Source organism: Scomber japonicus, chromosome 20 (assembly GCF_027409825.1).
Source record: "Scomber japonicus isolate fScoJap1 chromosome 20, fScoJap1.pri, whole genome shotgun sequence".
NCBI lineage: Eukaryota > Metazoa > Chordata > Actinopteri > Scombriformes > Scombridae > Scomber > Scomber japonicus.
In genome coordinates this window covers 4,831,404-4,842,637 of record NC_070597.1, presented here as the reverse complement: position 1 = coordinate 4,842,637, position 11,234 = coordinate 4,831,404, and the positions used below count along the sequence as shown (strand labels likewise).

At 41.7% G+C, this 11,234-nt stretch overlaps 1 protein-coding gene and 1 long non-coding RNA gene across 2 annotated transcripts in view; both read right to left on the bottom strand.

The window, feature by feature from the left end:
* Positions 1–389: 389 nt before the first annotated feature.
* Positions 390–3,026, bottom strand: LOC128381485 (uncharacterized). The gene is made up of 3 exons (XR_008323549.1): positions 2,999–3,026; positions 527–554; positions 390–494 (listed from the first exon to the last, which is right to left on the bottom strand). It is a non-coding gene; the product is annotated as an uncharacterized LOC128381485 (long non-coding RNA).
* A 3,910-nt stretch (positions 3,027–6,936) lies between these two features.
* Positions 6,937–11,234, bottom strand: part of skap1 (src kinase associated phosphoprotein 1) — a 41,172-nt gene continuing 36,874 nt past the window's right edge. Inside the window, exon 12 of the mRNA XM_053341467.1 lies at positions 6,937–7,038. Coding sequence (XP_053197442.1) covers positions 6,946–7,038 — 93 coding nt within the window. The 3' untranslated portion in view covers positions 6,937–6,945. The remainder of the gene's footprint in view (positions 7,039–11,234) is intronic.

The following is an 11,234-nucleotide window of genomic DNA, read 5'->3' as shown; positions in this document are numbered from 1 at the left end:
CTTTCCCTCCCTCCTTCCTTCCTTCCTCCCTCCCTCCCTTCCTTCCTCACCTCCTCCTTTCCTTCATCCCTTCCTTCTCTCCTTCCTTCATCCTCTTTTCCTCCATCCCTCCCTCCTTACTCCTTTCCCTCCCTCCTTCCTTCCTTCCTCCCTTCCTTCCTTCCTCACCTCCTCCTTTCCTTCATCCCTTCCTTCTCTCCTTTTTTCCTCCATCCCTTCCTTCCTCACCTCCTCCTTTCCTTCTCTCCTTCCTTCCTCCTCTTTTCCTCCATCCCTCCCTCCTTACTCCTTTCCTTCCTTCCTCACCTCCTCCTTTCCTTCATCCCTCCCTCCTTACTCCTTTCCTTCCCTCCTTCCTCCTCCCTCCCTCCCTTCCTTCCTCACCTCCTCCTTTCCTTCATCCCTTCCTTCTCTCCTTCCTTCATCCACTTTTCCTCCATCCCTCCCTTCCTCACCTCCTCCTTTCCTTCATCCTTTCCTTCTCTCCTTCCTTCCTCCTCTTTTCCTCCATCCCTCCCTTCCTCACCTCCTCCTTTCCTTCATCCCTTCCTTCTCTCCTTCCTTCATCCACTTTTCCTCCATCCCTCCCTTCCTTCCCTCCTTCCTTCCCTTCCTTCCTTCCTTCCTATTCTATTAATAGTTTAAAAAACTTTTATCTCCACGAAGCACCAATAAACAGTTTGGCATTAAGATATTTAACAAGGGTCAAAAAGTTTAACCTTTGAACCCTGAGAGCTAATAATGAGAATAATGAGTCTTTAGAAACTCTTCAAACACTAAAAGCTCTCCGTTAGTATCAGGTGGTTTTTCGGTGGAGATTTTTTTTTTTTTGTGGGGGGGGGCTCGGGGGGGCTCGGACCTTTTACAGTCACATGAAACTACCCTCAGCTTACTTTAATTAAACACCTGTGAAGCTTCAGTTTGACTTCGACGTTCCTGTTGCTGCTCTTCAGTTCTGATGTGTTTAAAAAAAAAAAGAAGAAGAAGAAAAAAGGGACGCAGAGTTAATTTCTTTTTTTTTTTTAACTGTTATAGATTCACAGCAGGAAGGGTCTTCAGGGTCTTCAGGGTCTTCGGGGTCTTCAGTTCTGGGTTTAAACACTGTGTTAATGTAGGTTGTTGTTTTTTTTTGTTTTTTTTTTAAAGTGGCCTCTCTGTTTTATACCGTGGATCTAACGAGGGGATTAATACCGACCTGTAATTATACAAACTGTAGTCTGGTTTTATTTCAAATAAAATGTTTTTTTCTTCTTCACTGCCTCACGTCTCACTTTTTATTCTCTGTGGTTGATTTTTTAATTTTTTTTAAAGCTGGATATCAAATACCAGCTCGAGCACTTTTAAACCTTTTATCAGGTGAAGAACTATATTTGGGAACATGTTAGAGCAGGGGTGTCAAACATGCGGCCCGTGGGCCAGATACGGCCCGCTGAGGGGTGCCATCCGGCCCACTTGCCATCCTGTGCTCTTTTCCTTCCTTCCTTCTGTCCTTCCTTGCTTTCTTCCTTCTGTCCTTCCTTCCTTTCTTCCTTCTGTCCTTCCTTCCATTTTTCCTTTCTTCCTTCTGTCCTTCCTTCCATCTGTCCTTCCTCCCTTCTGTCCTTCCTTCCATCTGTCCTTCCTTCCTTTCTTCCTTCTGTCCTTCCTTTTTTCCTTTCTTCCTTCTGTCCTTCCTTCCTTCCTTCCATCTGTCCTTCCTTTTTTCCTTTCTTCCTTCTGTCCTTCCTTCCATCTGTCCTTCCTCCCTACCTTCCTTTTTTCCTTTCTTCCTTCCTTCCTTCCATCTGTCCTTCCTACCTTCCTTTTTTCCTTTCTTCGTTCCTTCCTTCCTTCTGTTCTCCCTACCTTCCTTCTGTCCTTCTTTACATCTCTCCTTCCTCCCTTTCTTCCTTCTGTTCTTCCTACCTTTCTTCCTCCTTCCTTTTGCCAGTCTTTCCTTCCTTCCCTTCTTATTTCCTTACTTCCTACCAACCCTTGAACGAAAATGAGTTTGACACCTCTGTGTTACAGACTTTTTGAAAAATGTTTTACCCCAAACCAGCGAGGAACCAAATATAGAAACTTAATTTACCTCGATTTGCAACATAAAAATGAAAATGTAATGTTCCCAATAATTCTCCAGGGTTGATATTTTGAATTTCAAAATAAAAGTATTACAATGAGTGTCTTTATAAAGTCTTAAAGCGATAACGATACCAGCTGATTATTTGATACCAATCATGTGAATAGAAGCATTAAATTAAATTAAATGCCTCGGCTCCTCCTGGAAGTCTTCTAATTATTTATATTTATTAAACACACAGCACACACACACACACACACACTTATAAATTTGTGTGTGTGTGTGTGTGCATTCACGTACACTTCAAAATAAAAGTCATGAATGTGCTTTCTTAGTGCTTAACCCTCCTGTTGTCCTCCCGGGTCAAATTGACCCCATCTCTTTTGACTGTTCCTTCTTTCCTCCCTTCCTCCCTTCCTCCCTCCCTTCCTTCCTTCCTTCCTTCCTCACTTCCTCCTTTCCTTCATCCCTTCCTTCTCTCCTTCCTTCCTTCCTCTTTTCCTCCATCCCTCCTTCCCTCCTTCCTTCCTAACCTCCTCCTTTCCTCCATCCCTACCTCCTTACTCCCTTCCTTCCTTCCTCCTTTCCTTCCTTCCTTCCTCCCTCCTTACTCCTTTCCTTTCTCCCTTCCTTCTCTCCTAAAGTCCTTCCTCTTTTCGTCCTTACTCCTTTCCTTCCTTCCTCCCTCCCTTCCTTCCTTCCTCCCTCCTTACTCCTTTCCTTTCTCCCTTCCTTCTCTCCTAAAGTCCTTCCTCTTTTCGTCCTTACTCCTTTCCTTCCTTCCTTCCTTCCTTCCCTCCTCCCTTCCTTCTCTCCTTACTTCCTTCCTCTTTTCCTCCTTCCTCTTTTCCTCCTTTCCTTCCTTCCTTCCTTCCTCATTCATCCCTTCCTTCTCTCCTTCCTTCTTCCTCTTTTCCTTCATCCCGCCCTCCTTACTCCCTTCCTTCCTCCTCTTTTCCTCCATCCCTCCCTCCTTCCTTCCTTCCTTCCTTCTCTCCTTACTTCCTTCCTCTTTTCCTCCTTCCTTCTGTCCTTCCTTCCTTGACGTGAGGACAACAGGAGGATTAAAACCCTTTTCCTATTTTAAACCTTCTAAAGATGATCTGAACTCAGCAGCTGTCAGAGTTTATTGGAGCGATGCTGACACCTGGTGGCTGAAAGTGGAATCTGTTCAATAATCATTTAAACTCCTCAGACACTTCATGACACTTTTTATTATTAAGATTTATTTCATAGTTAAATTCCTGAAACTAAAATTAATCCTGGATATTTTATAAATGTATCATCTGGTAACTTTATTTAAATTTAACTCTTTATTGATAGATTGATAGAAAATGCTTTAATAATCTAAATATTGCTAATTTTAATAAGTTAATTGATACACGTGTCAGTTATTGAGGCTGCAACTATTTTAATTATTAATCATTTTATTATTATTCTGCTTAATTATTAATTAAATGCTTCAACCTGCACTTATTAGATTCTGCTTAATTAATTAATTACTATTTTACCCTTTTGGTTTGTCAATGTTTTAACCTTCCTGTCGTCCTCCCGGGTCAAATTGACCCCGTCTCTTTTGACTGTTCCTTCCTTCCTTCCTTCCTTCCTTCCCTCTTTATTTAATTTTTCCTTCCTTCTTCCCCTCCACCCTTCTTTCTTTGCTCCCTCCTCCTTCCATCCTTCCTTCCTTCCTCCTTTCCTTCCTCCCTCCTTACTCCTTTCTTTCCTTCCTTCCTACCTTCCTTCTTTACTCCCTCCCTCCCTCCCTCCTTTCCTTCCTTCCTCCTTTCCTCCCTCCTTACTCCTTTCCTTCCTTCCTCCCTCCCTCCTTACTCCTTTCCTTCCTTTCTTCCTTCCTCCTTACTCCCTACCTTCCTTCCTCCTTTCCTTCCTCCCTCCCTCCTTACTCCTTTCCTCCCTCCCTCCTTACTCCTTTCCTTCCTTCCTCCCTCCTTACTCCTTTCCTCCCTCCCTACTCCTTTCCTTCCTTCCTCCTTACTCCCTACCGTCCTTCCTCCTATCCTTCCTCCCTCCTACCTTCCTTCCTCCTTTCCTCCCTCCTTACTCCTTTCCTCCCTCCTTACTCGTTTCCTTCCTCCCTACCTCCTTACTCCTTTCCTTCCTTCCTTCCTCCCTACTTTCCTTCTTTACTCCCTCCCTCCCTCCCTCCCTCCTTACTCCTTTTCTTCCTTCCTTCCTCCCTCCTTCCTCCCTACCTTCCTTCCTCCTTTCCTCCCTCCTTACTCCTTTCCTTCCTTACTCCCTACCTTCCTTCCTCCTTTCCTTCCTCCCTCCCTCCTTACTCCTTTCCTTCCTTCCTTCCTCCCTACTTTCCTTCTTTACTCCCTCCCTCCCTCCTTACTCCTTTCCTTCCTTCCTTCCTCCCTCCTTACTCCCTACCGTCCTTCCTCCTATCCTTCCTCCCTCCTTACTCCCTACCTTCCTTCCTCCTTTCCTCCCTCCTTACTCCTTTCCTTCCTTACTCCCTACCTTCCTTCCTCCTTTCCTTCCTCCCTCCTTTCCTTCCTCCCTCCCTCCTTACTCCTTTCCTTCCTTCCTTCCTCCCTACCTCCCTTCTTTACTCCCTCCCTCCCTCCCTCCTTACTCCCTCCCTCCTTACTCCCTACCTTCCTTCTTTACTCACTCCCTCCCTCCCTCCTTACTCCTTTCCTTCCTTCCTCCCTCCTTACTCCTTTCCTCCCTCCTTACTCCTTTCCTTTCTCCCTACCTCCTTACTCCTTTCCTTCCTTCCTTCCTCCCTACCTTCCTTCTTTACTCCCTCCCTCCCTCCCTCCTTACTCCTTTCCTTCCTTCCTCCCTCCTTACTCCTTTCCTTCCTCCCTCCCTCCTTACTCCTTTCTTTCCTTCCTTCTCTCCTAAATTCCTTCCTCTTTTCATCCTTCCTTCTTTCTTCCCTCCCTCCCCCCTTACTCCTTTCCTTCCTTTCCTCCTTAGCCCTTTCCTTCCTCCCTCCCTCCTTACTCTCATTCCTTCCTTCCTTCCTTCCTTGACCTGAGGACAACAGGAGGGTTAATGGAGATGAACAAAACAAGCACATATGATTATTTGAAGTATTTAAATTTAATGACTGAAATAAAAACTAAATGAATCATTTTAGTGAATAAAAAATATCATAAAAAAATCACAACAGTCCAAAATCTGTCAAATATTAAATTTATATTGATTTTAAAAAAACAGTGAAAAGCAGAAAAAGTTCACATTTAAATGTTAAACTTATGATACTAACTACTTTTTTTATATATTCTCCTTAATTAATTAATTAAAAGATTAATCAATCATCTTCTTTAAAGCTTTCTGAGCTCTAGTTTGAACATTAATATAGTTTGAAAACCAGGAACATTATAGTGTGAACGTGACTTTTACTGCAGCGGGGTTTTATACAGTTATACATTTACATTCTTTAACCCTCCTGTTGTCCTTGAGTCATTGAAGGAAGGGAGGGAGGAAGAAGGAAGGAAGGAAAGGAGGGAGGAAGGAGGGAGGGAGGAAGGAAAGGAGGAAGCAAGGAGGGAGGAAGGAAAGGAGGGAGAAAAGAAAGAGAAGGAAGGAAGGAAAGGAGGGAGGAAAGAAAGAGAGAAGGAAGGAAGAAGGAAAGGAGGGAGGAAAGAAGGCAGGAAAGGAGGGAGGAAGAAGGAAGGAAGGAAAGGAGGGAGGAAGGAGGGAGGGAGGAAGGAAAGGAGGAAGCAAGGAGGGAGGAAGGAAAGGAGGGAGAAAAGAAAGAGAAGGAAGAAGGAAAGGAGGGAGGAAAGAAGGCAGGAAAGGAGGGAGGGAGGAAGGAAAGAGAGAAGGAGGGAAGGAAGAAGGAAAGAAGGAAGGAAGGGAGGGAGGAAAGAAGGAACAGTCAAAACGGACAGGGTCAGTTTGACCCGGGAGGACGACACAAGGGTTAAGAGATAAAGAAAGGAAGAGAGAGAGAGAGAGAGGTGGAGAAGGGGGGGGGAGTGAAGGGGTGAAGGGGAGGTGAGGGGGGGGTAATTTCCAAAATACAACCGATGATCTGACGGGGCGATGCTGTCTGTGAAATTCATGTCGGGGACTCGTCGGCAGCAGCAGCAGCAGCAGCAGCTCTGTAGAAGAAGAAGAAGAAGAAAAAAAAAAAAACCCACCACCGCCACCACGAGGCAAACACACATTAATAATTCAGTATTCATTTTAAGCTGCGCCTCTCTCACAGTCTCACAGTGTTAGGGAATCATTTTCTTTAAATAGGACAACCGACGCTGTAATCATGCTTCTGTTGCTCATATTCACCCCCCCCCCCCCAACCCACCCCCACCCCCGAGCCGTCGCCCTCCGATTGTTTAATGCAGTACTTCCTCCAGCCAGCAGATGCCATAAAACGGCAGGTCAACGACTCAATGTACCTCCACGGCAATCTGCACGAGCACCAGGGGAACTGTTCCTGTGTATTAGGGCCTCGGTAATGGTCCATAATGCTGATGATAAGAGAGAGAGACTGTGTGTGTGTGTGTGTGTGTGTGGGACTGTGACTGTGTGTGTGTGTGTGTGTGTGTGTGTGACTGTGACTGTGTGTGTGTGACTGTGTGTGTGTGTGTGTGTGTGTGTCTGTGTGTGTCTGTGTGTGTCTGTGTGTGTGTGTGTGTGTGTGTGTGTGTGTGTGACTGTGTGTGTGTGTGTGTGTGACTGTGTGTGTGTGTGTGTGTGTCTGTGTGTGTGTGTGTGTGTGTGTGTGTGTGTGTGACTGTGACTGTGTGTGTGTGTGTGTGTGTGACTGTGTGTGTGACTGTGTGTGTGTGACTGTGTGTGTGTGTGTGTGTGTGTGTGTGTGTGTGTGTGTGTGTGTGTGACTGTGACTATGACTGTGTGTGTGTGTGTGTGTGTGTGTGTGTACCTGTCGGAGCTCAGAGGATGTAGGCCGGGTGCAGGAAGTCTTTGGGGACGATGCCGACGGTGCCGTTCAGCTCTCCGATCCACCAGCCGTGAATGTTGTACTCCTGAACCAATAAATTAAAAGAGACAAAAAAAAAAAGAAAAATCACTCTTTTATATTTTACTGTGTAGTTTATCTCATTATAATTATTTAACACATAATAAATATTCAGTAAAAAATAAGAGTTGACAAGATGAGAGATTCAAAAATATGTTAAAAAAATAGTTTTAAAAAGCAGCATCAGGTTTGTTAAAATGTGCATTTAGTATTTTTGTTGCTTTTATTTTGAAATTCGAAATTTGAAATGACATTTGCACCATTTTTTTTTTAAACTAAAAGTAAGACTGAATGCTCCTGAAAATGTCAAATGGTGTAACCACAAAAAAAAAGATAAATATTAAATATTATATCCACCTAGGAAGAAATTAAAAAAGAAAGAAAGAAAGAAAGAACTTGAAGTAGGAGGAAAGAAAGAAAGGAAGGAAGAGGAGGAGGAAGAAGAGAGAACAAGAAGTTGGAGAAGAGAGAAAGAAAGAAAGAAAGAAAGAAAGAAAGCAAGCAGTGTCAAATGGTGTAACCACAAAAGAATGATAGATATTAAATATTTTATCACCTACAGTTTATTTAAGTGTGCATTCACGTTACACTTCAAAATAAAAGTCATGAATGTGCTTTTTTTAGTACTTAAAATGCTCCAAAAATCCAAAAAAAATTAGAATATTAAAAAACAATAATTGATTATTAATTTAATTATCTGTAATTATAAACATCTGAGTTTAGAAACTACTTGGTATTGATTTATTTCGGTTGATACTTTGAAAGTTCACTTCCTGTTTAAAACTTACTAATAATGACTGTAAATGTGTCCTGGTCTCCATGGTTACCAGATTAAATGTAATATTTAGAACAATAGTATTCCATTAGCTTTATTTAATATAAAAGTTATAATGTAAGATCATGCCAAACTAGTTGATATGCTGTTTTATTGACTATTTACTGTTTTTAAGCAAGTTGAATTATTTGGTACAAAGTTTTTATGGTTACACCACTTAGACATTTTTACCATAATCCTCTAATATATTCTCTCTGAATGGATTAAAAGCAAAAAATTTGATGCTGGATCCACAAAATAAAAGGATGTGTGCAAGTTATTCATACGTTTTATTTTCACACACACACACACACACACACACACACACACACACACACACACACACACACACACACACACACAGAGAGTAGTAAAACATCAGGTGCATTAGCCTCGAGGTTTTCATTCATAAATGTGCCAAAAAAAAACTCAAACAAACAGTAAAACAAGACTATTGAGACGGCGAGTGTCTAAAAATCGAAATGTCTTTCTTTTCTTTTCCTTTTTTTTTTTTCTTTTCCTTTTTTTTTTTTAATTGCCTGAAAAGCCATCAGCGCCACCTGGCCCCGGCCGGCTCTCCCAGACTAATTAGAGCGAGACTTCATTTTCTGTACTGTGATTAAAAAAAAAAGAAAAAAAGGAAAAAGAAGCAGAATCAGTCTTCAGAGTATAGAAGAGATAATATCACACTGATTAAATGTAAATGTGACTTAAAGCAGGTCATGTTGGTGTTATAAATTAAAGTGTTATATAAATATAAATATGTGTGTTAAACATCAATTTGAAAAGTTTCAGTCCAAATAAACTCATGATAGTAATTAAATGAAGATGAAAACTCCATAATGTGAATATTAATATGATAAAAATCTCTAATATAAGTCAAAAAAGGAAGAAACACACACTCAGCCCTTCAAAATAAAAGCAAATATTAAAATTAAAGGTTTGAATTAAAGGTTTAAATGTGTTGGCTGAATCAGTTTTAGGATTTTAGACTTCTTGTAAATATCAAAGTGATGTTTTTCTTGTATTAATCATTGCTGAAAAAGCCAAAATCTAAATTATTTCTAAATATAATTGAAAAAAAAGGATAAAAAGTGAAATTATTTTATAGTTACATTTAATTTAAAATATGCACATTTCAGGTTTTTTAAAGCTTCTTCACATTAAAATTAAAATTGAGTTAAATAAATTTGTCCTTTAAGCATTTTTTGAATCACATCAGCCACCAGATGATCCTCTGATGGCAGCAGTTGGCCTCTAACGAGATCTGGACTAGATCAATATTTGGCCAAAGAGAAGAAGAGGAAGAGGAGGAGGAGGAGGAAGAGGAGGAGGAGGAGGAAGAGGAGGAAGAGGAGGCACCAGACGGCCGTCATTTTCCCGCCCTGATGGAGCGCCGCAGAGCCCAACGCTCATCTTTCCCCCCAACGGCAGATTGAGAATGGCTGCATGAACGTTTTATCTCTCTCTCTGTGTGTGTGTGTGTGTGTGTGTGTGTGTGTGTGTGTGTGTGTGTGTTCAACTACACACGAGCACAGACTACATACATGTAAGCAGTCACACACACACACACACACACACACACACACAGATAAAGAGAGAGAGAAGTTTCTTTACAGGTTCTCGTATTTATCCTGTATGATAAATCTGAATCTGAAGTGTGTGTGTGTGTGTGTGTGTGTGTGTGTGTGTGTGTGTGTGTGTTTTAACCCTCACACACTGTTCATATATTTATATTATCTCTACACAACTAATCATTCACAAATACCTCTTTATCATCACTCACAGAATAATCCTTTAATGAGAGCTGAGAGACTTTATTCTTCAGTTGTAAATGTTGAAAAAATGTAGCAGTATTTTATTTTGAAAGGGGGTCACACAAATGTTTTTAACACTTACACCCTGTTCAGGTTCAAAATTCATCAATTTTTTACATTTGAAAGCTGTAAAAACACCTGATACACATTTCTGCTAGGTGGACTTTTCCTAATGTGACCCTGAATATACAAAAATGGAAATAAAATGCATCTTTTTTTAAATTTTAGTGCAGCTGATACATATTTTTGTGTATTAGCAAATGTACAAATTTGACCTACAAAATAAAATGAAAAAATGAGTATTCAAACATGTTGTATTCTTCATATCCTGGATCATAAAATAGTGATTATGAACTTTTTTTTAATTAAATAAATAGACTCTGACGGCTTCATTAAGGATTAATCAAACATTTATTAATAACTAATGGCGGGATTTATGAATGAGAATTAGTGTAAAGACTAATTCAGAGTCAGAATACGAACAAGTATGTAAAAGGTTTTTGTTTTATTCTGGGTCACATTAGGAGAAAAGTCATCATATGTCAGGCTAAAAGTCAATAAGTAAGTATTTAGTTTGGTTTTTTACAGCTTTCAAATGTTAATAAGAGGGTTAAATTTGAACCCTGGACAGGAAGTGAAGGGTTAAAGCAGCTATAGGGTCAATAAACAGATAGCTACAATAAGCAGATTTGGGGCCTCATCGTTTTTACCCCCCCTTCCCTCCTCCATCCCCTTCTATACGAACTTGGCTCTCTGAGAATTGGGCCTCTGTGTGTGTGTGTGTGTGTGTGTGTGTGTGTGCGCGTGTGTGTGCGAAAAGTTGAATCTGAAATAGTCTTTTTTTATGCTCCTCATAAGACTTGGGCGAAAAGGGGGAAAAGCTGGGTTCTGGTACCCATTTAAAAGAGATGTGGAAACAGAGGAGAGGACAGACGGACGAGGGGGGGGGGGGCGGAGGGATGGGGGGGGGGGGGATCAGAGAGAGAGAGAGAGGGAGCGAAACAGTTTTTCCTCTCCCTTGGGGGCGTTGCAGCACTATTCCACCGACCGTACCGTAGTGACAGAGTTTTATTTATCTCCGCCGCCCATCTGTGCAAAGTCGGGTCTCAAATTCTACCCCGAGAAAAAAAAAAAAAAAAAAAAGCTCTTTTGGATTATCAGAGCGCTCCGCCATTTTAATACGGCTGCTACATCACCAGAGTGGGGAGTAGGAGGGGTGCGGAGGGGGTGGAGGAAGGGGAGGGGGGGCAGAGGGGGGGGGTGCCAATGGCGGTGGGAGTCTGTCAGGCGTGCAGAGTCCATCTTCCTCGTACTTTGAAAACGGGGTTCATCCAGAGTACACCTGCTGTAATAGGGACATTCCAGGAGGCGTGGAGAGGAAATGATCTAAATGACTGAAACTATGCAAACTCCTCAATGTCCTCTTCCTTCTGTTTGTTTCCATCCTTCTTTTTTTTTGGGGGGTCTTTTTTTTTTTTTGGTCTTTCTTTTCGAGTTTGATTTGTGTGATTTGAGAGCTACGAAAATAATAATCATCATAATATTTGGAGGGATGGAAGGAAGGGGTTTGGG